The sequence below is a fragment of the Gasterosteus aculeatus genome, chromosome 4, assembly GCF_964276395.1.
Source record: "Gasterosteus aculeatus chromosome 4, fGasAcu3.hap1.1, whole genome shotgun sequence".
Lineage (NCBI taxonomy): Eukaryota > Metazoa > Chordata > Actinopteri > Perciformes > Gasterosteidae > Gasterosteus > Gasterosteus aculeatus.
In genome coordinates, this window is record NC_135691.1 from 2,372,130 (window position 1) to 2,398,109 (window position 25,980).

A 25,980-nucleotide genomic window follows, 5' to 3' on the forward strand; every position below is an offset into this window, starting at 1 on the left:
ACAGGAGGAGTCCATTGCATCAGCTCACTGTCCCCAGAGACCACGCCTGTGCAGCCCCTGTGTAACCCGATCCACCGCGTCTTCATCCTGAGCCGTGGGTCTCCCAGTGTGCAGCCGGGGTTAAATTATGGGATGGCAGCGAGTACAGCTGTCCGAATGCAGGAGTGTGTGTGTGTGTGTGTGTGTCCTGTCTCGCTGTTGGCTCAGCGTGGTTGCTGCGGTTGTGCAAGCAGCCAGAATAGTTCCTTAGAGACACTCGTTTATCTGGTCATTACTGGTTTTAATTACCTGTGTAACGCAAATACATGTTGCATACAAAACCCCTGAACTCAACCTGCCTCGTCAGCTGGTATCCTACGTCCCCCACAATGCACTTCAGCCGAGAAGGTGCTAGAAGGGGAGGGAAGAAAGGAGAGCGAGGGTTGCAGTTTGAGAGCTCATGCCTGCTTTCTGATGGACTGTCTCCGCTACGACTGTCAAATATCAAATGCAAACAATTAATAAGAAAATACGTTTTTTTTCACTTTCAGTTCTCGGGGACTGGCAGCAAAAACCATCAGCATTTCTTGTCTCCGTTAGATGGAAAAATGGACTATTGCTGCATTAGGAATGTGGCTGGGGGAGTAAGAAATGAAAATCACTAACCATAAAAATGGACACATTACTGAATCACAAAAAGCGTTCCGTCTACACTTTGTTGTGAGGGTATTAGAGGGTGGAGGACTGTGTTCTTTTAGAAATAAGAATTTACGGGCCTGGATGGTTCCTGGACATGTTTTATATTCACCAAAAATCCCTTTTATTTGAATTCAATGATTTATTTTCATTACTTAAATCATAAACTTGTCAAACTAGAAGCGTTTTTCTCTTGGACAAATTAAACTTTGATGGAATCCACAGCTGTTTAAAAAGCACATTATCATGTGGCATCCCACCATCACCCCTCCCCGGGGGGGATTGCGTTTTTAAACATGCTAGAAATCTATTTCAGTGCGCGTTGAGTTCATGTCAGGACGGCTGCGTGCAATTAAAGTGCCCTCCTAAATCCACAAAATATGCAATCATTCTCCTCCGTGCACCCACTGATTTGTCGGCACACGTGTGAACACATTGTTCCCGCGACCTGTTGAATCACATCTATTGCTGCCTTCAGCTGGAGGGAGTCTGCTTTTAATTGCAGCCGTGTCCTGTAACCTCCACTCTCGCATGTGTTCCCTTCACAGTCTCTGGCTGTGAAGACTGGACTCCCCCTCCTCCTCCTCCCCCTCCTGCTCCTCCTCCCCCTCCTGCTCCTGCTCTTCCTCCTCCTGATCCTGCTCTTCCTCCTCCTCCTGCTCCTCCTCCCCCTCCTGCTCTTCCTCCTCCTCCTGCTGCTCCTGCTCTTCCTCTTCCTCCTCCTCCTACTCCTGCTCCTCCTCTTCCTCCTCCTGCTCCTCTTCCTTTTCCTATTTCTCTTCCTCCTCCTCCTGCTCCTGCTCCTCCTGCTCCTGCTCCTGCTCTTCCTCCTCCTGCTGCTCCTGCTCTTCCTCCTCCTGATCCTGCTCTTCCTCCTCCTCCTGCTCCTCCTCCCCCTCCTGCTCTTCCTCCTCCTCCTGCTGCTCCTGCTCTTCCTCTTCCTCCTCCTCCTACTCCTGCTCCTCCTCTTCCTCCTCCTGCTCCTCTTCCTTTTCCTATTTCTCTTCCTCCTCCTCCTGCTCCTGCTCCTCCTGCTCCTGCTCCTGCTCTTCCTCCTCCTGCTGCTCCTGCTCTTCCTCCTCCTGCTGCTGCTCTTCCTCCTCCTCCTGCTGCTCCTGCTCTTCCTCTTCCTCCTCCTCCTCCTCCTACTCCTGCTCCTCCTCTTCCTCCTCCTGCTCCTCCTCCTCTTCCTTTTCCTATTTCTCTTCCTCCTCCTCCTACTCTTCCTCCTCCTGCTCCTGCTCTTCCTCCTCCTCCTCCCACTCCTGCTCCTGCTCTTCCTCCTCCTCCTCCTCCTACTCCTGCTCCTCCTCTTCCTCCTCCTGCTCCTGCTCTTCTTCCTCCTCCTCCCACTCCTGCTCCTGCTCTTCCTCCTCCTCCTCCCCCTCCTGCTCCTGCTCTTCCTCCTCCTCCTCCTCCTCCTGCTCCTACTCTTCATCCCTGTCACACATGTTCAAGACTGAGTGCAGTGCAACAGCACGACCTGGTGGACTCGAGGTTATCCGTCATGACTGAATCCTTTTTCCTTTTGCCTCTCTATCATTTCGTTTTACATATTTCCCTTTAATGGTGTCTTTGTCTTTGAAGTTTTCTCTCTGTGTGTGTGTGTGTGAATATTCCTCCTCTCGTGCACTGCTCACCCTGCGATCTGCACCCACCTCCTTAGTCCCTCAAACCCATTGGTGGGGGTCTCTCTTTGTGGTTTCTTTTCATCTCAGACGGTGCGTTTGTCCTCCTGTCCGTCCTCTCTCAGTCTTTTCTGTCAGACCCTTTCACACACATTCTACGTAGGCTTCTTGAGTGGGTGATATTTAATGCATCAACAGCTGGTGCTTGACACGGTGTGTTTCATGCAGCACAAACTGTTCCTCAGCAGAGAGATGACTCATAATGTCTGGACCCCCCCCCCCCCCAACGTTTAACTGATGATGTGATGCAGTAAAGGAGCATCGATGAAATTGCAGACAGAGGAACAATAAAGCCGGAAATGTTCCAACGCTTTGTTTTAACATGTTTATGTTAATAATTTGCATGGAAAGCTAATGATTAAGGTTTAATTAGTGCACCACATTTTTATATTTTTTTATCTAAAATAAATCAAAAGAGTTGACTTTGTTCACAAACAATACTTTCTCATGTATTCTCAGTCACAATGTTCAGTGCATAAGTGTCGTATACCAATATATTTCATCATATTAGAATTTCTGGTTGTATTATATCGACATTGTTTCTTATAACTGCAGGCCACCTGCTGGGGAGCAGTGGAGAAGCTCTACAGGACCACACTTTGTGTTTGTCCTTTAACATGTTCTAATGGATCAAGTAGTATAAACAAATACTTACAAAACGTATTATTCACGTGAGATCACACGGGATTCCCGTTCATTTATTGTGGGCGAGGTATTAGCATATAATACAGAAATGAAAACAACAAACCCACAACACCTGCGTACGTTGTGAATGTCAGAAGATGTGCAGCATGTGAATGAAACACGATGTCGTGTTTGCTGGGCTGCAGGTGGGAGGCAGCGTCTCATCCTGACCGCTGCTTGATGGATGTTTTCCCCAGAAATCCAAGGATGCAGCGCTGCCCCGTGTCGAGTCCGATCCCCGAAGACGGGACATCTATGTCTTTCTCACTGCTGCCTCTCTTCTCTCGTGTCTCGTTTCTGTCTTTACTCGTCTTTGTCTTTCTTTCTTGATTTTCTTCCTTTCTCTATTTTTGTTATTTACTGTTGAACACAAGGATTTATAATCTGAGACATAACGTCTAATATCTACTTCACTCCATCATTTCAACACAATTTATACGTATTTGGTATATTTGGCCTAGAGTTAGAAGCTAGTTAGCTTTGAACAAAGACAGAAAATAAAGGAGAAACAGTTTGATTAGCACCTCAAAAAACGAACACATGTTGTTTGTTACCGTCTTGTCTTGCCGTACAACAACCAAAGATGTTGATTACTGAGCTTTGCATGTTAAGCAGGTCTGACTTTGGACATGTCAGGCTTGTAATTTCCGCCTGCTTATAGCTTCTCATACTAAGCTAACCGAACAATGGCAATGTTCTAATATTGTACTGAAAATATGAGAGTGATATGAATCTTCTCATGAAAGTTTGAGCAAGAACGAGAAGAGAAACTACTCTTTGAAAGGTTGAAGAGGTTAAAAAAAGAATAATTATGAGTCATTGTATGTTGCATATTCTGCCCCTGTGGTCACTATCCCTTATGTATATGTATATATATATATATATATATATATATATATATATATATATATATATATATATATATACATACACATAATGATATACACAGTATCATAATTCTCCTTATTCTCACTCTATCCATCTCTGTTAATATTCCCTCCAGTCCCCAGAGGAGGAGAGAGGACTTTGCGGTGTCCAAATGTTATTTCATCTCATTCATCATCGTCCTTCCCTCAGAGGAGAGGCGGGATGTTGGTGAGAAGGAGGTGATGAAAGCGCTTTGATAGACAAGTTAAATTACCAACGCTCGCGGGACCCGTTTCTCTCGGAGTCCATGCAATCTGTAGTGTCTTAATTACCCCGTTAATGTCTGTCACGTGGAATACAGCAGGAACACGATGAATCCCACTTCACTACTGTCATTGTTAAAATGGACATTGTGTCCCTCTATGAATGAACTAAAATGCAGTAATGTTGACACCCCTGCTTCTCTGCTGTCACCTCAAGTGCTTTCAAAGTGTCCTCTCGGGGGGGCATCTCACACACAATCATCATGTAAACAGTCCTTTTATACTAAAAATGAAAAGGGCTAAAATTCAACTGAAAACACTATTTTGTTTTTGATGAAAGTACATATTTAATGAAGAGAAAATTTTAACTTGGAAATAAATTAAATCATTCAAACCATTCAATAAGGACACAAGTATCTGTTCTGGCATCATCCTGTCCTCCAGTGTCTGCTCAGGGACTAAATATCCTTTGAGGCAGCGGCATAAACATGCTTCTGTGCTGTTTAAATCGGCAAGCGGGTCATTTTGACACATCTCAAACCAAATACCAAGCAATTAGTTTCCCTAAGATCAAAACTGCCATTCGTGATGTACATTCAGCGTTTTCCTTCTGTTCCTGCAATGAGACATTCATGTCAAACCGTCTGTGTAAAGTGGGGAAGGCGCTCTGCCAACTGGTGTCCTGTCTCATTATCTGTCTCATTAGCTCACACCTTGAACTCATGCTGCTAAAGAAAAGCACCTAAAACATCCTCAAAGTCCGCAGAAGAGAATTTATTGTGAAATGGATCCTCGTCCGCTTGAAAAGTTCTAAAAAAGTCCAAACTTGCAGAATAAAGACATCACTGAGTCGCACACACTGCAAATGTTGTTCCAAAAGCACGCACGCCATCCTGCTAATGATGCTGTTGCCTAGGAACGGCGGCGCTTGGGGGTAAATGCTAATGAGAGCGATGCGACCATACAGATTACTGTCTTCACCATCTTCACTCTGCATATGAGCAGAGAGCTTAGGTGAAATGCAGCAGGTATTTATTCATTTGAAATATTGTTCGTATTTTATTCCAAAGACGTACTTTCAGCTCAATTTGAATTGATTTGGACGGTCAGGGAGCCGGTGTACCTGCTACATGCCCGTGCTATCGGCCCATCGGTCTTCATGTAAAAAGTCCTTGGAGGGCTGAAAGTTATTTTGTCTCAGTCGACCTCCGACCTCTCCCCCCCCCCCCTTCCCCCCACGCTGGTTTTCAGAGAAAAGGTTTGAGATGTGAGGCGGAGCGTTGAGCCGTTGACAGTTTGTCACTGTCAGCTGGGCCTCCAGAGGGCTTCGCCCTACGAGGCGAGAGGGGTTTGACACAAGGAGGTCGAAGTATTTCTAGTTTCTCATCTCCCAGAGGAGAAGGCTTCATGTCAGAAGGCCTCCATGAACACAGGGACGAGAGAGAAGACACTCTGTGGCTGTAAATGATGCATTTTGTAGCACATAGTGTCTTTGTTTAGATGTGCAGGAAGAAGACGGTGTTTGCTCCCTTAGTTCCAGCGATGCGTCAATCACCTAAAATCATCGGGACATTTTTGAAGGAAAGCATCCACCCCCGTCAAGGTTGGATTTTAATACAGTGAGATACAGTCGCCTGATGAACATTCTCTGAGGTGTGTTTTGTTCTTTTTCGGATGCAAAGACAGAATTTTTATGTGTTTACGCAAATGCATCTACTTTTTCATTTACATCTCTGTAAATACATTTATTTATTCCAATCAAAAAATATATATATTTTGGAGAGTTTGGAGAGAAAATGACCATGAAACAAAGTGATAACATGAGTAACACCTTACATAGATATTGCCTCTTTATATATTTAATATGATTTGGGAGGTCAGTTTGATTACTCACATCCTTGTTTTCACCCACTATTACTTCTTCAACCATCTTGCACAGTTTGTATTATCCACAATGCACAGACATGAATTCACTGGATTCGCTTTGGGACGCTCAGACGTCCCCCCGAGAGACAAACCTTGAGGATACCGATCATATTTTGCGTGAGATGTGAGGGGAGTTCAGAGTGAGCATGTGCATCAGTGTCCTGCACGTGACTTCCCACATCCAGGTGGTTGCTATGGAAACGATCCGGTCCAAGAAACACTCCACCGTAGAGTTGATTTGGTGCAGATAGTCGGACCTGATGGAGAACGCACGGCAGTGATTTCAACATTTCAGCAGCTCATCCGCTCAATGTACAGCAAAAGGGGTTATATTAGGGGTTATAGGGGTTATATTATTGAGAAGAATGAGGGAAATGCTCTTTTAATGCGAGTCTAATACCATAAGCAATGCATCATGTAGCAATATACAATATTCAGGGTATGAGAGCCCGGTTTTAAAGCAAATGTTAATATTAATTGATCATATATTCTTTTGATCATCACTTCCCCGTCTAATGCATCTTCACTGTCTGTGTTCTTGACGCTCTCGTCATCAACATTCTATTTCTAGAAGATATGATACTTACATAGTATATGATTATTAGGTCATTGTTCTGTCACAAAATGTGCAGTGATCGAGGCCTCAGAAAAGCTTAATTTACCAGAGCCGCCAGACAAATTTATAATAACAAAATGATGTAACAACTGTTTGTGAGAAATCCAACAGGTGTGAAAAAGGTTTCCATCGCCCTGGTAACCGCAAATAAGAGTGAAGAGTGGCTGGATGTGTCCAAACTGTAAGCGCACCCTTCATTTGTAAAGCTGCTGCTCCCCCTTCGTGTGCACAGAGTACAGCACACATAGCGACGGCCTGATCTCTTGTCTGTGATCCCGTTCTCATCCATGTACGGTACAACGATCCTTTGCATTGGCACGCACGTCCAATACATTTCAATTAATCACAAATGTTTGATTTCTGCTCCAATATGAAAGAAATTAAGTTAAAAATGTTAATAACATCATTAGTGTTTGAGGATATTTTGTCCATAATATGTCCATAATACGTATGTATCTCAATATTTATATTCATTCTGTGATTGAGTAACATTACTTAAAAAAACTGGCTTTGGCCTTTTCCTTCCAAAATAACTAATACTGCTATTGAAAAACACTTTTTGGAGATGTGCGTAAATCCATAAAAGCTCTTTATTTGCACATCACGCCACAGGCCCAGCAAATGTGTTTCAAATCAAATAAATTGTATTAAATAATAATTCCAACATTATCTGATGTTACCCAAACTTGTTTCTCATTGTGCTTTTATGAAGGAGCCACTAGAGGGCGGAAGAGTATTTTTTATTTTTTTTAATGACCCGACAGCTCAGAACTCCAGAGCTGCAAACATTCTCTGCTCCTGAATCGACTTTGACAAGTTCATAATATGACATCTTGAATTTGTAAAAAATACAACCACCATAAAGTAAGACTAATACACTAACTAAATCATCACCATATTAACAGTATTCCTCGTAAAAAATATTTAAAAAAAAAACATCAGAAGTAATATGGTGTGTGTCAAGTTTATGTTTAATTAAAAACTGTTTAAAAGAATTGAACAAATGAACAACTGGATGTGCCAAAACTGTTTTCAATTAAACAAAGAAAAAGCAGAAGTAATTGTTTTTGGAAACAAGGATGAACGATTGAAAGTCGGCACTGAGCTTCAATCACTGATGAATCCGGACCTCAACCTGTACAATCACATCAAGACAGTCACAGAATCTGCCTCCTATCACCTGAAGAATACATCAAGGAGCAGAGGAGGTTTGTGAAAACGTTTCCATGCATTTATCTTCAGTGGACTCTCTACTGTGATGGTGTGTTTACGTGTCTGTGTGAAAAGGAGCTACAGCTGATGCAGAACGCTGCAGCTGGAGTCCTCACTACCAGGAAAGTGGATCACATCAGTTTGAATTGCCTTGTTGCTTAAACGTGCTGTACAAATAAAATTGCCTTGCCTCAATGATTTTAACACTTGTGTGGAACCTCAGTTCTGGCAGCATCTGGGAGCACATTAGCTAACAGCTGCTTTGGGACACCTTAGAGTCTGGTGTCACGGGGGCCTCAGAGGCCATACGAGGACATGCGCTGTGAGGCCAAAATAAACTAATTACCGACATCGGAAAGGTACGAAGGTATTGAAACAGTAAAAATTGTCCTTTCACAGTAACTTTCCGTCAGCCGCTGTTTGTGAGTCCACTCTTTTGATCTCTGATCCCAGTCATTTCCTCTGCGTGGCGGCCCAGCCGGAGCCGGGCCCTTCCTGTTTGGATTCCTGCAGGAACGGGTGAGATTCAGTTTGGAGTGTTGCCTTCTTCGCCACAGTGGTGACGCATTCGTTCCTCTCTTTTCCTCACAAGGGATGAAGAGGGGAAGCCCATCAGAAGCCCATCAGAAGACTCATATGAAGCGGAAGATTAAAATAGGAAGCCAGACATTGCGGCGGAAAATGTATTCCATCAAATTATCAAAAGAATTCATCTGCTCCGTGAAGCACATGTGGTTCCTGAAAAACAAAACAAACAAAATAATAAGGTTTTAATTTCCAGCTCGAGTTGGAGGTCCCAACGTCACAGAGGGCCAGAGATGTAATGATGTTTGATACCTTCTTCTCAGGCCAGTCTTGATTCACTCCCTCGAAAAGAGCCCGAACTGAGAAATAAAGTGTCAACTCCTGTTGATTTGCATCTCCACCACCAAGTGTGATCAGGCATCTCATTCATCGTTTCCTTTCAAAGCAGTCGAGTCGTTGTTGTTTGCAGAACCAACACAGTCTGCATGCACAAAGCTTCTCATCTGTGCACAGCAGGACTTTACTGCGTAGTTCTGCGTACATGCAAATATTAGAAAAATGAAAAATAAATATCAGCTGATTGAAAACTATTGCAGATGTTATATCCAGATTGAACGTGATGCACACTCTGTTTGCACAAGCAAAGATGTACTCATTGAGGGGGAGGTAGCAGTGATCACAACAGACCTCTAAAAAGGAAATTATCAGCGTGGTAACAAACATGATTAAGATGTCGCTGCCATTGACACACATTTAGATTCCCGCCCGCTGTGTATTGTTATACGAGCAGGATGTTCACGTGGGCCGAGTCAGCGTGTCGTTGTTCAAAAAGTCAGAGAGCAGGATGTAATCTCTGATACTCCCTGCAGTGGCACACGTTTATTTCCCCTGCCTGGCGAGGAATACGCCGCAAAGGCCTCCTCCACCACTTCAGATCTTTCTATAGCTCACGAGAGGCTGAGCCAAGTTCAAAGCACTGCTGCTGGGACTGTTCAGACCTCAGATAGACGAGTCAGGAATGGAGACGCTGAGGAATGTTAGTCGTCTCCTCTCTTCAGGCCGTCCACACCTCCGGCCGCCGGCTGCACGCGCTCGTGTCGGCTAAATAAAGGAGTGTGCCGCAAGGTGTGACATTTACCACGTAATGTGTTTTTTTGTCCCCCCCTCTTCTTGGTCCTCATCTGTGCTCATTTTCTCTGCACCGCAACGACACGCGTGTGATTACGATTGTACGTGATTGTGTTTCTCTCTTAATCAGGTTGTACTGGGAAAAAAAGGAGAAATGTTCCCGTCATGTGGCACGTCGGCTCCGGCCTGTAATCATTCCATCAGTCACCCTGAAAGGCTCTCGTTCACAGCCTGCCGCGTGGCTCACATGCCACACCTCTCGCCTCTCTAAATATAGAATCGGGCCCCAAACTGTTTGATTGCCTCGTATATCTCCTTCAAACATGTGTTTGAGATGCCAGCCCGTGGAGACGCGTCGCGCGGCTTTTTGGCTTGAGCTCTCATCCCTTTAATGCGGCGCGGCGGCGGCTTTGGACGACTCAACTTGGGTTTAGGAGGTTCTTCTCTCCCCGTGATCGGTAAATCCCTGAGGAGAGACTGCACACGGCGTGGTCTATTATCACGAAATACTATTGTTATTGGAGAAACAGTGCTCCGAAGGTGAGGAGACTGCAGCCCACTGCCTTTTAAAGGTTTTTATATTGTCCTGCCACTTTATTTATTATCCCTCCGTCCAGAAAGTGAAAACTTTTAAGCAACAACTTTTTAATTAAACAACTTTTAATTCGCATCTTTCACAATGAATTCAGCCAATGCGTTTGCTTGTTCGGGGTTAACAGCCGTTGGCCCCACTGACGGCCATTGAGACCTCCAGGAATCGGACAGATTAAATGTAAGTACAGTTGGGAAATATTGAGGTCGGTGTGGTCGGAAGTGATCAAACAGCTCACTGTGCGAAGCGAAGCCGCTCACTCGCCTTGATCTTGGTCCGTCAAAGTGGAGCCTTGAGCCATTAACCTTCACCTCTTCACATACATCTCATTCCGCATAAAGCATAGACTTTCATGCTGTTTAAAAATGAAAATCCTCTAAATCGAATCCGACTGTGTCAGTTCTCGGGTTGAATTTATTCTCAACCCACTGCTTTCGTTAAATCAGCTTTTAAAGATTACCAAGTGTCCTTACGCTGCCTCTGGGGACACTGTTTCACATGGCGGGATTCTTACCTGACAGAAAGCCTTCAGGGCTTCGAGCTGTAGTTTTAATCTTTTGGTGGGATAATTCCGTTTAAAGCGCAGAGTCAGAATCAGCTGTTTGGAATAAAGGTGAAACAAACAACCATCTTGCCCTGAATCGAAATATTCTTTAAGAATAGAGGTTGTTTGAGTTAAATTCCCCTCAAATTTGCTTGAGGACAAGATTACAAAATTCTGGTAGCATGCCACGCCTGCAAAAAAGTGTCCCTCCATGACGCTGGTAGTCGTCAAAAAAGACATTACTCATTCTGCACCCTGATTCCATCCGACTTTTTATTGCATTCGTCTACGGAAGACGTGGCCGTTTAGTGAAAGAAGCGAGCTTTGACACGACTTCCTGTGACGAGTTGAAATTCTCTCAATGTCTCCTCCAAGACGCGCCTCGAACGTCTCTCGCTGTCACCGCAGGGACATCTTGCGCTCCAGCAGTGTCACAGGGGACCAAGGACGAATCCCTCTGGTTCTTCATTCCCGTGCAACGTGGCTCCGTGGCGTCCCGGCGGTGACCACCCAGGTGGCGCGTTGTTGAAACACTCCTACAGACTCTTGGCAGAGGGATGTTTGCGGTTGGGTGTGTTTACACAGGTGACACATTTTAGCGGAGGACGATTTCTTATTGTTTCTGTGCTTCCCCCTTAGGTGAGAACGTCGGTCTCTCTCTCGTATTTGTGAGTTGATAGTCGGCAGTGTGTTGGCTCGGGGGAATCCAGGTGCACAAACTTGTTTTCATGAATCGTTTTTTGTCGGAACAAGATGACTAATTACCTGAAACTTTGCTGACATTCTGTTAAATGTTCGCTGGGTACTGAAGTTAAGATCAGCTGATGCTAATAATGTGTGAAGCACTTTGTCCGGCTGCCAATGTAGAAAGCAAAGTCAAGGCACAGTTTATAAATGCCATAAAAAATGAAGTCACAGGCGCATGGTTTGCTTGTTTTTTTATTTTTATGTTTCAGAGTTCGTTGAAGGTCAGTGCAGGCAGTGACATCATGGTAAAAAGAAATGATTTTTCAGCTGAGGTTACAAGAACAAAGAGCTCCTCTGTCTGCGACCAAGGCAGCAGCCAGCTGGGAACAGCTGAGAACAACGGCCCCAAACTATTCTCCTCCAGTTATTCCCCCAAGATCCCAACTTATTCACTCCGTGAGAAACAAGGAAAAAGAGCTAAAATGTAAAACTTAACTTGGGGTCAGGTGAGGCCGTGAAGGGAGAAGAAGAAGAAAAGCGGAGACACAAGAATGAAAATGCCGACCCTGTAACGAGGAAAAGAGAAACAGTTCTTCTTATAATTTCCACAAATCCAACTTTGTGACAAAGGTGAGACGACTGCTGACTCAGAAAGACTCAGAAAGATGGAGATACATTGGAAATACCAAGCTCCCCCTCTGGGCTGACAATGTCGATAATGTCCATTCAAACCAGACACACGGTCAATAAAGGACGCACACACTATTTGTGTACCTGACAGATACTGAGTAGACATGATACCACAAAACATCTCTGCTCATCCATTTTGTGTCGACTTGTGTATTGTATGTAATTAACTTGTTGCTGGGTTTGTTATTTCAGAGATATTAAGCGCCAAGTGTTGTGTATATTTATAGTAACGTAGGGACTGATAAGTGTTGCCAAGCCAAAAGTCACTATAAGCCAAAATTGGCAATCAACAAATAAAAATTGTGCTAATTTCATTCAAATTGGTAAATCAAAGCTGAAATACTTGACGGATGAAGAGGAAGATAAAAAAAAATGAATAAACACATGAAAATGGGGACTGCTTTAGGGAATTAGATTAAGAGTCAGAGCACATATGAAACAGAATAAGCCCACCAGGCTCATCTTAACGTTCTTAACTTAAAGTACAGACAGAATGCAAAGCAGTTTCCATGATGAAATACTCAATATAATAAGTAGTGATGAAAACTTCATGAAGACTTCTTGTATCAAATGAATATGGAAAAGTCAGTTAATATGTGACCCGGAGCGAGCAGACTGGATCCGGGTTGCGGCGACGAAGGCGACGTTAATCAAAAGCTTCCTGTCATTCCCGCAGCACATTCCATTTAATACAAGGCCTCAGGAGGAGGAACGTACGAACTGCAGCACATTGTCTACACAACAATGGAAGTATATTTCCAGGGGAAGAAATATTTTTGCCTCAATGGTTTTAAACCCTAGCGTCTCTATCTAGTGTCACTTTTATGCAACTGACTTTTCCGTTAATACAAATTTGGCTTTATATTATCCAGTGATCATCAACATAATTGAGGATGTTTTGAAAGAATAGTGAGCTATTTATAGTTGTTCATTAGCAATGTGCTAATCAGCATTCAGACCAAATCTTTAGAGAAAAGGTAGATAATTATTCAATCATCTGGTTAATTTAACCAGTTTTACTTGACTTGCATTACGTCGGCATGCTCTTGAGATAGTTGATGTAAAAGAACTGACTCATAGCTGATGAGTTGTTTTTCCTCCAGAGCCGTTTATAAATCGTAAGAGAACTTAGCTCTGGTGTCCTGTAAGAGGATCAAGGTCGCGTCAATGAGACGACTTGAACTCTCGTCACTCATTCACACTTTTGATCCCATGAGCATCGATGTAGGTGAGGAGGACCTTGGCTCGCCTCTCAATTACATCGATGAGCTTGTCGACGCCCCGCCGGCCGCCTTGGCTCTCCCAGTACGTCTGGTCCAGGAACAGAGACTGGAGGAGCCTCTCCCTCAGTCTCCTGTTCTTCAGCACCAACACGGCCGGCTCTGGGAGTCTGGAGAGTCGGGAAGAACCAGAGTAATCAAACTGGAGTCTCGGTTTCAGGCGCACGTCTCCGAGGCAGGGCGACTTTCCGCTGGGAGCAGAAACAGTTTGATCGATTCTAAATGGGCGAAGTGGCGCTTCTATAACAGCTAAAGGGGGTGAACCGGCATGCTGAACGTGGCAGGTAACTGAGCCCGCAGAGCAAAGATGGAGAACGATGGGAATTAACTTCGGTGTACTTGCTGTCTAAAATTGTATGTCTTAAATGAAAAACCAGGAGATAGAGGGCGTGGGGACGAGCACTTGGATGTCTGGAGAAGAGCCACGGCGAGGCTGCTGAGTGCTTTTTGTTTGGGTTTTCAAGCTGCTCAGAAGTTCCAGTAAACAGTGACTCGGCATGTTGTAGATGCCAGTTTGGAATTTGCCAGGATTGAAATGTCAAGTCTGCTGTTTTTTTACTTTGATAAAACTCAAGGTGATAAAACTAACTAAAGACCAGGTATTGAATTCCTTTCATCTTGCAGCGTCATAATAATAATAATAATAATTATAGCAGCTGAAACATCTGAGGCCTTAATAGCTTTATTTGGCACAGTAGAAGCCACAGATTTGAATCTTTTGTAAGATTATAAAGCATAAAATGATCATGATGATCATCATCGTATTTGTAAAAAATATGCTGTGTGTGCAAAACCATCATTTCTAAGTTGCTGAACAAGCATTGCTGAGATTCAATACACATTCCTTCAGATATCAAAATCAGCTTTAGAAGCTGGATTTGGATTTGTTGTACTTACTCTTTGATTCCCTCCAGCAGCCTGAAGTCCAGGTTGTCCTCGTTGCGGTCGAAGAACCCCTTGTTGTCGGTGAAGACCAGGTGTCCGGGGTCGTGACCCCTGTGGATGATGGTGGTCAATTGTATGTGGTTTTGGTCCCCGCATTCGGCGCCATGGCCGAGCTGCACGCACACGTCCTCCCGCCTGGGCCTGAATCCACAGCAGCTCGGATCCAGGCGGTTGTGAATCTGGAAGAGAAGGTTCATATTGTCTCATATCTGCAACTCTGTGACACATCCAGAAGGCTTTTTCTCCAGCGCGTCTTTGGCCTGATTATTATTCATTTGTTTAGTTCTAAGCGTCCCTCAGGGGGAGATGACAGCAGCGCTGATTTTTCTTAATCTATTACCCCTCCTTCCTCAACAAGGACTGGGAACCCACAATCCCGCACGGCTTCAACCCCTCCGGCACTCTCTCCGCACTACAACACTTCACTGGCGGCTGTTTCAGGAGGAAAAACAAGCAAAAGATGTCACTCATAGATTTCAGATGGGACTTTGGAAGACAGGATTAAATTCCACTCACTAACTCCGGCTGAGGAGCGTCCACAGGGGCATTAAATACTGGCTAAAACGCCTCCCATCTGTCAATCAAATACCACTGTAAGCCCCCTAACTCAGTGTCCCTTGTTATAAGACTTTAAATATATGTGTTTTGTTTAGGTGAGTGAGCAACAAAGTCACCGCAAACCATTTTTATTTCGAACATAAAAATTTGGCCATTTTGACTTTAAACAATTCTTATTTCATCAAAGCCAAAATCTGATGAGAGATCCGGGTCTTCCACACAGGAAACAAGACTGTCTGTTTGGCCCAAAAACAATGTTTGCAAAATTTATTTAGAAAAGCATTTGTGGAGCAACTGCACAAAGTTAAACAGAAGGACAGGAAAGTTGCTGAAGTACTTTTGAAGTGTTGAATTGATGAATCGGTCTTTCATTTTGAAGCAGCCTCCGTTACCTGCAGCAGGAAGTCGAACAGAGCCAGTTTGCTCCACTCGAGGTGATGAACTGGGAGGCAGCCGGAGTCCGACTTTGGGCGGATGTTTTTATGCCAGCATCTCTGCTTCAGGGAGCGCTGGTACTCGGCCCACGTTAACCTCCCGGTGGGCCGGCCGGCAGCACGGCCTTCTGGGAGGAGGGATGCGTCCCACGACCCCACTGGACAGGGCTGGCCGTCTGCAGAGGGCAGATAGACTTGTTTCATCCAGGAAAAGCTTACAGAGCAATTCATGATCCGTCAGTAGAAAGAAAGAAGTTTAACACCTTAAACTTCTGCCATGGAAATATGTTTGGCTTTGCATATTTCTTTACTGACTCATATTTTAGACTACTGACAAGCGTCCAGCACATGCTGTTGGATCTTCAGGGTCATTCTCTCTCACCACAGACTCCCCAGCACTTCTTTTAAAGGATGTTTCTTTTAATTTGTCCCTGGAATTGAGACTCAAGGGTAATAACACCTTTTATACAAGTCTACATTTCAATGGCTTTATTTGCAAAATGCATTAAAGACATTAGAAAGTGACATTTATTCTCCTCAGATATCTCTGTGCTTCAGTCAGCAGATAAGGCACTCGCTCCTGGTGTCTGTGTGGACGTACCATGTAAGAAGTCGAACCGTCTGCTCACGGCTGGCAATGTCCTGTTGAACCCGAGCACCCTGTCCAGATGGAAGGCAAAGACCTGCGTGGTGTCCACGGGGCTGCTGATGACTCCACACTCCCCTCCACACACGCTGCTCCGCGGTGCAACCCGTTTCAGGTCGCTCCCTGAAACGCTCCCCTCGCCCTCGAAGACCAGAAGTGACGGAGAGTCTCCGCGAGAAACTTCTTTGACGCGCAAAACTTTGGCATCCGCCAGAAAGCGCATGGCCTCCACGTCCCGTGCGCTGAGCCAGGGCGGCGCCTTCTGGCTGTATATCCGTATAGAGCTGACGGGAGAGTCTGCCTGTGCGTGCGTGAGAGGTGCATGAATTACCTCCAAGGATTTGCGAAACACATCCCCGGTTTCTCCCCGCGAGGTGTTGGAGGCAAAGTGGCGCGTATTTGGGCCTGGGTCCCTCTCCAAAGGGCCGAGTTTGCTCCGCGTAAAATGAGCATATTGTTCATCTTGATTCCTCCTCACTTTTCTCCTCAGTTTGGGTCTGATTGTACCCCGGATGTGTGCCGGTTTTACGCGCTTGGACTTCAGCGTTATGTAGACCACGTTGGAGCGTGTCGGGAGCGCAAAACTCGCTCCGATCTTAAAATCCTCAGAGGCTGTAACATCCAGATTATACAATCCACGGGTGTGCCGGTACTTCTCTCTCCCGGTGCTTCCGTGCCGGAGCTTCCCGGAGTGTCCGAGGTGTGAAACCACCACCAACAAATAAAGCGCGCACGCGCTCGCGATGATCAAAGTCCTGTGGGAAAGAGCGCATCTCCGGAAGCTACTGCTCAGTCTCACACAAGGGAGTAACAGCCAGTGAAAAAGAGACTCCCCCATTAGAATTTATGTTATTTTCATGGTTGGCAGTCTTTGTTGAGTGAAACCCAAACCTGGGAGGAGCGCGGAGCTCCCAGAACTCCTTTTGGATGGGAGGGCGCGTTTAGGGGATGGACAGAAAGCTGTTCTCATGTCTTATCCGTACAATCAATGGCAACATATACGGCATGTTGTTTTTTGCATCAGCCTAAAAACGATAACAAATGAAGGAAGTTATTAAAAAGTACCAAATCAAGTTACTATAAACACATTTTTACATAATCACAATCTTAACAAAAGCGGATAATTGTCTAACGCACATTTGACGTAACGGTGATATTGTTTGTTTACATCAAAATACAGAGCTTTTATGCCATTATTGAAATTTGAAGTGCACAGAATATTTGGGCATGAACGCGTTTCAGGCGACATCTGCTGGTACTTTATTCTAAATGCGGACTACAAAATGTGAAAAGGAAACAGTTAAAAGATGGAAACTAATATTTCCTCTTGAGTGCTGGAAGTGAAGGATGGATGTTTCCATTACAGGATTTCCTGACCCAAATAACAACGCTTCTAAAAATAAACGATGGTGTAAACAGATAAGCGCTGTCAGGCTAACTAGTCTTTAGACATGCAAAGCTGCAGGAAGTATCCAGTCTCATTGTGTAAAAATACTAAATAATTTATTTAAAGGAGCCATTTAATTAACAGTATGCAGAATGTCCAATTACACAGACATAATATGTAGCCTACGTCATATGAGTGGACTATACATGTTGATGCGTTAATGTGAGGTTGGTAAAATAAAGCCTTGTTCTGTATGTGCTGCAGGTTAGATCTACATTTTAATCTCTACTTCAAATTAAGCAAAATTAAGCATTATGCAAGTTTCTTAAAATTCCTCTTTAGAACAGTACTTAATGCACATAGCCGCCTTCCACTATTTTATATATTATAAATATTTACTATATATTGGGATTATTACTTATTTTTATATTTATCTAAAATACATGTTGGAATTTTTCAGCATCTCATCACATTTAATATTATACCCTCATTAGACCCACAACCTCTGATGCATTTCCATGACTCCCGCTCCCGGTTATCCTGTCTCCACTGCAGCGTTACGCGTCAGATTGAGTGATTGGATAATTGGCGGCACCTGGCCGAGTGTCACTCCCCCCCCCCCCCACTGCTGACACCCTGGAGCTGCTTTTAACACTGTGCACCAGCCACCTTGCACAAAACAAACATTTATTTTAATATGCATGACGCAAAATGCCCACCTCTGCTTTTATTTGTTACCACGCTGCTGGTGGTGAGCTGCCATCGCGCTGAACCTTCTGCTGATGAAGGTAGGGGATCATTTGGGTGTGTGTGTGTGTGTGTGAGTGGGAAGCTAACACACTGCAGCTGGTGTGTTAGCCAAAACCAACAACACTGGAATTTTTTTGTTTTGCTTTTAAATTTTCCAGGTGTGAAACTGGGTGAAAATGCCGGTGTTGGCGACTTGGAAACATTTGAGTTCCGCATCAACTCCACCAACATGACTAATCTGGGCTACGGAATTGCTGCCAATGTGGTTGCGTCACTGTTGTACGGAAGCAACTTGGTTCCAATAAAAAGAATAGAGACAGGCGATGGTAATCCTACAGCACTCTTAAAGTATATTTATATAGATGTTGACCTTGTGACCTGGTGGTGTTTTCTTGGCCTTTTGTGATAAGGTGTCTGTGTTGTTCCAGGTATGTTCTTTCAGTGGGTGTACTGCGCATCAATATGGGTCGTATCTATGGTTGCAGACTTGATACTTCAGTCGCCCAAATTTTACCCTTTTGTGATGGTTGGAGGTGCCATCTGGGCCACAGGTAATTTCTCATGAAGCAGAACACCAAACCCAAATTGTCTGTGCTGTTTTCTGACGTAGGTCAGTCTCATTGGAGCAATTCTCCACGTGTGGATGCCTGACGCCAGCCGATGGACTTTGAGACGTCTACACTCCATCTGCCGTAGAACCTCTTAATTAAAAATCCATCTTAAACCAATGTGTTCATGCCGTTCCTGTGGGATGCCGATCTTCCGACTCTTCCTTTTGTACAACTCTTACAATTTTATCCGGTGGATACATTGCTGAACCGTATATTCAACTGTAACGTGGATCAAATATGCCGAGAACCTGTCTTTGCCGCTGCTGATTCTATTGACCTTGTCATCATATCTTTGAGACGTACATGTTAACTTTTTCTCCCATGGCATTGACAGGGAACATAGCGGCTGTTCCAGTTGTCAAAGCAATTGGCCTCGGCCTTGGCAGCGTGCTTTGGGGCTCTTCAAGTTTGCTGATCGGATGGGCCAGTTCCAGGTGAGTCAGATTAACCTACGCTCCTTAATCCAGAATGGAGAAGTTTCCCTTTTGTGGGTATTTGTATGCAAAGATAACTAACCTTTAACGAGGAGATTGTGGTGATACTTCCAGATGAGGAGTCTCAACGCAGCTGTCAATTAGCTTGTGATCCTGTGAACGGATCAAACAGAAGGCTCCTTTTTCCATGCGGCCAGGGTGCAGCTTAGCTGAATATAAACTTTTTAATTTCACGGTTAAACGGCACGGCCTCATTTCAAGGCAAAAAGCGTAAACGCACCCACAGACTATTGATTCAGAGTTTAGCAGCTCTGCTTAGTTTTGCTGTTTGATCAGAGTTCACGGGTAGGTGGACTCTTTGGTCTTCATGTGCAGTACGATTTTGCGAATATCAGTAGTTGATCACACGAGTAGTTGTAAGAGGTGACGACGAGCATGATTTCTCCACAAACGCTGTTCTGTTCGGATGTAGTAAAGATTTTTGCGGTTTTTATTTTGAACAAATTACTTTGCTTTGAGATCTCAATCACGGGATCATTTGAATACGTCAATATATTCACAAGAAACTGATCGTCTTTCACAGGTTTGGCTGGTTTGGAAGTCCTGACGATGTTCCCAGGCCGATGTTAAATTATTGTGGAGCTGGCTTGTGTCTGTTCAGGTAAACGCTGCAATCTTCCTTCTTCAGAAAGGTGATTGTGTCTGATTTTGAGTTCTATTTTGGATGAGCGATTAGCTCTTTGTTTGTTCCAGTGGTCTGCTGTTCTTCTTTGTGAAGGCGGACGTGGCGCTGCATCCCAACTCTGAATCGATTCCATTGCTTCTTGACAGAGTGAGTACAGACCATTTTTGTCATTGCTGACTTCACTCAAACCAACGTGAATTGGCAATTTTCTCCAAAGGACAATCAATTCCGGCCACTTTTTTTTTTTTTTGTTTATTTGTTTTCTTCTAATGCTGCCGTTGCTTTAATGGACAACATAACTTTGTATTTCCTTTCCTTGCAGAGATCAAATTCCTGCAGCTATGGTCAAAGTTCCTCAGAGTTCTGGATGGACGTCGTCGGACTGAGAACCAGACGCTTCATGTGAGCTTAACTCATTAAAAGTCAGATTTATTGGTCTTGCAAGCTACACGCACACAAGTTTTATGAAATATGGATTAGTCATCAATCGAAATGTTCTGCATAGGAACACGACTAGAATATTAAATGATGGCTTTTATCAGAGGCCTTAGTTTCTACAGTGGCGTTGGATTGAAATGTGTAGCGGGATTTGTCTCTTAGCTTTTCTGTCTTTTTGAGTTAATGTACAGTTAGCCTTCTAACGCTATTGACTCTCATGAAGGGATCAATAAGTAAAAAGTAAGTAAAACTCATTAAATGAAGGCAGTTTATTTATTTTTTTTAAAAAGGTTATGAGTGGTGTAGTAATTAAGCACTGTCATTGACGTTTAAATAGTTTGCTACACATTTAATAGGTGTGTACATGTTCTAAACCGATTTGGTATGCCTTGGTGAAATTCAACGATGCGTCTGGAGTTTTATAATCCGTCCTCTGTGTCGCTCAGCGGCTGCCTGCTGGCTGTGATGGCGGGCCTGATGTTCGGTTCCTCCTTTGCGCCCATCCTTTACATTAAGAGCCATTCCTCGTGCGGGGACAGCATGTTCCATGGAGCCAGCGACTATGGTAAGTTGTGAGGGTTCCATGACTGACCTCACTTTTTAATAAGGTTTTTATTCTAGCTTTAACGTTGACTGTGAGCATTGACCTCTAAACTGCAATGGGAAGATATTGACTTTTTTAATTAATTTTTTTTAGTCGTTTCATAAAAGTAGCGGGATAAGCACGAAGCTACAAATTCTTATTTCAACTTCTTCACAGACCTCGACTATATTCATGCGCAGTGCTCTGGCATTTTTGTTGCGAGCACGGTGTACTTTGCCATCTATTGTGCTGTCATGAATAACAGGCCCAGGGTCTACTCCCGAGTCATCCTACCAGGTAACCCACACTTCATCATATTCATGCTACATAAGACTCCTTCAGTTCGGCGTCTGCGCAGCTTTTTAATAAAATGTTTTCCGGTTTTACCCTGAGGGGAGTCACTGCATCCTGAGCAACTCTCCACTGAGTCGTACTAATGGTTCCCAATCGGGGGATTGGAATCAACTAAGATCAATGCAGAAAGTAACCCCCTAACAAGGAGGGGGGGGGGTTACACCATGGGGATGGTTAGATCATCAGTAAACATGTTGACTCTAGCCCAAAAGCTGGCATGCATTTGAGGAAAATCTACATTTTACTTTGGTTACTTCATCTGATTTGTATGTGCCTGTTTTTTGTTTATCTGCTGTGCATTGTACTTGACATTTAAACCCATGTCTGCTCTTCAGGTCTATTATCTGGACTGATGTGGTCATTAGCCACATACTGTTGGTTCCTGGCCAGTAACTACATGAGTGCGGTCATTACCTTTCCTGTTGTCCGAGCAGTAAGTATGTCATGAGCTGTGAAATCTTAATACTGCACATTTATCACCGCTTGCACTGAGCGTTTGAGAAGGTGAATGCTAATGTGTTTGTGTTCGGTAAGTCGGGGGGGAGCTTAACGCGAGTGCGACTCGACACATCAATCAAAACCGCAATGAAAGTCGTTTTAGATGTTGCGAGAACATCAGTTATACAGTATTTAATGACAGACGCCTCTTCTCGTGACTGGCTTCCCGAGGAGTTTTGACAGGCGATATATCCCATTAACTGGCAAATGTTTTCAAAGGACTCATTTCCACAGTGTGCCGTCACTGCTTCCCATGTGGCTTTCTGCAAACAAACTGTCCAATGACGCCTAGCTTTAAAACTGCCTCCAGATAAAAAATGATTCAACAATTCAACCGTCCTCTTATTTTGGTCAATTTTCCCTTGACCAGTGCCTTTCTCCATTGTATCCACACGGAAAGCATTCCATTTGTGGTGATGCTTTTATGAGAAATGGAATTGGTTATTCCAACACTCCATAAGCTTTTCTGTAGAGACTGTTGTCATTTCTCAGAGGAATCGCGCTTTGCTGAACTGACCAATTCATCCTGCTGCTCTGCCGATGTTTGCAGCTGCCAGCTAAGCATGGCCCTGATGGGCTGCAGGGGAACGGTGACTCATTAAACTTAATTGAAACGATGTTGACCAGCAATTAAAACTACCAGTGCACATAAAGTAGATTCTGCTGCCACTCAAGATACCGTTTTAATTGCGCGTTAGCCAGACTTTGTTCACCAGATAAACTTGTTTACTGTTTCTTTGGTCAAACGAATGCCGTCCTGCATCCCTTATCCCCTCAATCTATTTGTCGACATTAACGCATTTTCCAAAATATAAAAAAAACTAAGTCATTCCATCTAATGAGCATTTCTGCTAACAAAGCTTTGGGGGTTGTCGCCTTGTTCTAATCCTCCACAAAATGCAAATGCGGTTGCATTTTAAAACGGGCCAAATTTAAATGCATTCCAACATAAGCTTATGGAAAGATGACACTATCCTCGCCTGTTAAAGCAACATAGACGGATTCTTAATTAACAGAATGCACAGTTGTGTTCATCCAGATTGACAGCTGGATGGATGTGAGTTTTCTCCATGGGGAACTTCCTCTTCAGCACGTTCCAGTTCGTCGCTCTGGATACAAAATGGGAAGCGTAAAATCTACTTTTGGCTTTGATAAAGTGCAACTGGGCATGTGAATGTATTGCTCAATTTATCAGAATACAGCAGCTTGTTGGAGGCTGGACCAAAAAACGTTTTTAGAAGAGACTGGATTTAGAGTCTGCGATTTAAAAACCCGTTTCACCTGCTCTCACAGCGATTGCCAAACCTTGCTGTACTTTCATACCTAATTATTTAACCAATAAATGGATTTTAGTATGTCGTCTATGTATGAATGTTATTACTAAAAATCCTTGCTTTGTGCGCAAATATTTGTTTCTTTACTGTGTAGGGATACGGTCTGGTTTCAGCTCTGTGGGGCACCTTGGTGTTCAAAGAGATTAAGGTAAGTGCCGTCTCGATCTCCTTAGGCTTTGTGAATGAGCTCCAATAGATGCTGCGCTTGTTTGGTAAACGGTTGCTGGAGGAAATTGGGGGGGAGAAACTGGGTGCTTTGACTGAAGAATAACCCGTCTGTCCATTGAGCTTGTCTTTTCCTCTCAGGGGCTGCTCAACGGTTTAATCTTCACCGTGGCCTTCTGTGCGGTGCTGGCCGGCTCCCTGCTGACTGTCCTGTCAAAGTTCTAATAAAGCCGAAGACTCGTGAAACCAACTAGTCCTCGTGAAATCTCTCTCATCCATGCACACATGGATTGGCTAAAGATGTAATATCCACCGTTGGAATAGACCAGTGTGCCACTCTGAGCTAACGTGACTTTCAGGAATCCGCTTTACGAAATCTGTTTGGTACAAAGGGGAAGTTTGTCTTTGTGGTTGAAATTACATGGCCTCTTTATACAATTTAAGTTGCTACTCAAATGCACACTCAAGCATTTTTTTACCTGATTGATCACGAACCAATAATATCTAGTCGGTCTTACTAAGATGCTTCGTATTTCTCACCACATGGGGGTTATTTTTGTTGGACAGCATTACTAATGACTCGATGCTCAAAAGCATAGACTTGAATTGATTGGCGTCATGTATAGATCTGGCTTCACTCGTTCCGTCTCCCCATTAGGATCATTCTGCAGTGTTGTCACAGGAAAGCAGTGCGCTTGATTGCTTTTAGCTTTCACACATGGGGGAACAAAGACGATATCAGGGTTGAAAAGCGTCCTCTGAGTAAATATATAGGGATAATTAAATCACATGGGAGGTAATGGGCTGGCTTTTAATGAGGTAATCAATTAAAAGTGGCTACATATTACAGATAAAAATTTGACAATGACTTGTGGTTATTAATAGCACGCTCGACGCAAACTGGATTACGTTTTCTGGTCTGCATGTACACAAGAAGTTAGAATATTCATTAATAACCGTGCAAACCGCTCAGGCTGCACTGAGGACCAGAATCCTTAAGAGGCAAACCATCGGGGATGCATAGCCACGTTCCCTATGAATGAATTGCTCCAAGGAAAATCATGCTCTTAGTCATTACATAGGCATCAGCACACTGGTAGTCATTTACTCTGCTAATTAAATCAACAGAAACTCCACACAAAACCATTGGGGTCTTAATGTCAAGACAACGCAGAGATTGTTTTTATTTTTTGGCCTTGTGGCTTGAATTGGCTGAAGTGGATCAACATCACAACTTGATGACAATGTAAGTAATGAGCCTGCATGTTTAGTAAAACAAATGTTTAATGTGAATACGCTTTACAGGTAAGTGGAGACTGGAACCCTTTTCTAACATGGATTTATCAGGAAGTAACCTTTTCTTGGACATTTTTTTTTTTTTTGGCATTTACGCTTCAGTAGCCGGGTCACAGTGACGAGAGATGGACAGGTTTCCACAGACTGCGGCGTCTGGAAGAAGCGCTGCTCCTTTCTCTTTGTCCATCCCGTTTGAGATCAACTTTAGATCTGTTCCAGCTTTGCAGCATGAAAGTAATATGAGAGGCCAACTTGATTGCTAGATTGAAGGAAAGGGCTGTTTTCTATTCATTTAAATGATTTGACCCAAAACCTTTTCCTTACATATGCGGTTGAGTTTTACCACTTGAATGAGAGTAGAAATGTTTTATTTATGGTAAAAAATACATTCTGGGGCCATAGTAACTTAATACTCTCAGTGACTTATCTTGACATTACATTAGTCACCCGAGTCCCAAAGTGTTGCACTAATATCATTTAATTAAAAATGACCCAACAATCTGAGTAAAACTGAATCTGGCTGTTGAACACAATACTCCAAGAAAATCCAGCCAGGAGTCAAAAGAAATGCAAAACGTGTCACATACTGCTGTGATCGACAGCTGGCGTCACAGAAGCCGGACCGAGTACAGATGATAAATGATGAGGTGAATCATCCTCATCAGTCAGTTGATGGACGATTGTCCATAAATAGTTGTTACAGCACAGATGAATAGATGAAGAGATGGGAAGATGTGCCAGCTGATGCTGTGACACAACTCCGCAATGGTCTTATGTTTGCATCAGCTGATTGTAAAGATTAATGGGAGAATCAGGCCCACTGATAACAGCTTGTGTAGGAAGACGCTTCAACAAGCGGTTATGGATGGTCCGATTCCTAATTCATAGCTCACGTTGGGAAACACGTGCAGAGATCTATGGATGGGTGCGTTGGGTTAAACGTCGACTGCGTAAATAAATTCACCACAGCAACGAGCAGCAGTGATTCATCAGACACGGAGCCCCATCGATGTCACTCAGGGAAACTTCATGGTCCTCAATCCCCGAGCAAGCGCGGCTACCTGTCAAAGGCCGACGGTTTTGATTGAGCAAAATCGCTCACGCGAGGCTCTGCTCAGATGATGAATGGGAAGACTCCATGCAATCCAACTCCAGCTGGAGAGCCGTGTCATGTCAAAGGGGGGTTTCCTTCACGAGCAGCATTACTTTGAAGTGGCAGTGTTCCTTCGTATTTAAGGTTATTGAATGGTGTTCAATAAAGATTCTGGTGGGGGGACTCTGCTCCTCTGGTAATATTTAACTCAACGGCTAAGTACATCACCATTTATTCTTCATTTTAGTTGTACGATACATCTTGCCCATTAATATGTCTTTGTTGGTTTTTGAGAGTGTTTTACAGGCCATGATTTATTTAGGGAATCACTTGAAATCTGCCTCACGGGGGTCTGAGCTCCGTGTCTCCTTTTCTAATGTTTTTAACTGGAT

The 25,980-nt window shown here is 43.8% G+C and overlaps 2 protein-coding genes and 1 long non-coding RNA gene across 3 annotated transcripts; 2 read left to right on the forward strand and 1 right to left on the reverse strand.

The window, feature by feature from the left end:
- Nucleotides 1-9,927: 9,927 nt before the first annotated feature.
- Nucleotides 9,928-11,817, forward strand: LOC144406293 (uncharacterized). Its single transcript, XR_013467529.1, has 3 exons — nt 9,928-10,042; nt 11,360-11,388; nt 11,677-11,817. It is a non-coding gene; the product is annotated as an uncharacterized LOC144406293 (long non-coding RNA).
- Nucleotides 11,642-16,888, reverse strand: gask1b (golgi associated kinase 1B). The gene is made up of 4 exons (XM_040175222.2): nt 15,916-16,888; nt 15,273-15,490; nt 14,275-14,501; nt 11,642-13,487 (listed from the first exon to the last, which is right to left on the reverse strand). The coding sequence occupies exons 1-4, from the start codon at nt 16,796-16,798 to the stop codon at nt 13,286-13,288; spliced, it is 1,530 nt and encodes a 509-aa protein (XP_040031156.2). The 5' UTR covers nt 16,799-16,888; the 3' UTR covers nt 11,642-13,285.
- A 1,057-nt stretch (nt 16,889-17,945) lies between these two features.
- Nucleotides 17,946-23,445, forward strand: tmem144b (transmembrane protein 144b). The gene is made up of 12 exons (XM_040172603.2): nt 17,946-18,135; nt 18,256-18,423; nt 18,526-18,648; nt 19,043-19,142; nt 19,726-19,803; nt 19,896-19,974; nt 20,150-20,229; nt 20,712-20,830; nt 21,026-21,145; nt 21,538-21,635; nt 23,129-23,182; nt 23,341-23,445. The coding sequence occupies exons 1-12, from the start codon at nt 18,045-18,047 to the stop codon at nt 23,422-23,424; spliced, it is 1,194 nt and encodes a 397-aa protein (XP_040028537.2). The 5' UTR covers nt 17,946-18,044; the 3' UTR covers nt 23,425-23,445.
- Nucleotides 23,446-25,980: the final 2,535 nt, after the last annotated feature.

Excerpts from the sequence above, each read along its gene's own strand:
- gask1b (XM_040175222.2), bottom strand. The coding sequence starts at position 16,798 with ATGGGGGAGTCTCTTTTTCACTGGCTGTTACTCCCTTGTGTGAGACTG. Across the intron at positions 15,491-15,915 it reads ACGGTTCGACTTCTTACATG|ACGGCCAGCCCTGTCCAGTG; the intron begins GTACGTCCACAC and ends TGCCCTCTGCAG. Across the intron at positions 14,502-15,272 it reads TGTTCGACTTCCTGCTGCAG|ATTCACAACCGCCTGGATCC; the intron begins GTAACGGAGGCT and ends CTTCTCTTCCAG.
- tmem144b (XM_040172603.2), top strand. The coding sequence starts at position 18,045 with ATGCATGACGCAAAATGCCCACCTCTGCTTTTATTTGTTACCACGCTG. Across the intron at positions 18,136-18,255 it reads TGAACCTTCTGCTGATGAAG|GTGTGAAACTGGGTGAAAAT; the intron begins GTAGGGGATCAT and ends TAAATTTTCCAG. Across the intron at positions 19,143-19,725 it reads ATCGGATGGGCCAGTTCCAG|GTTTGGCTGGTTTGGAAGTC; the intron begins GTGAGTCAGATT and ends CGTCTTTCACAG.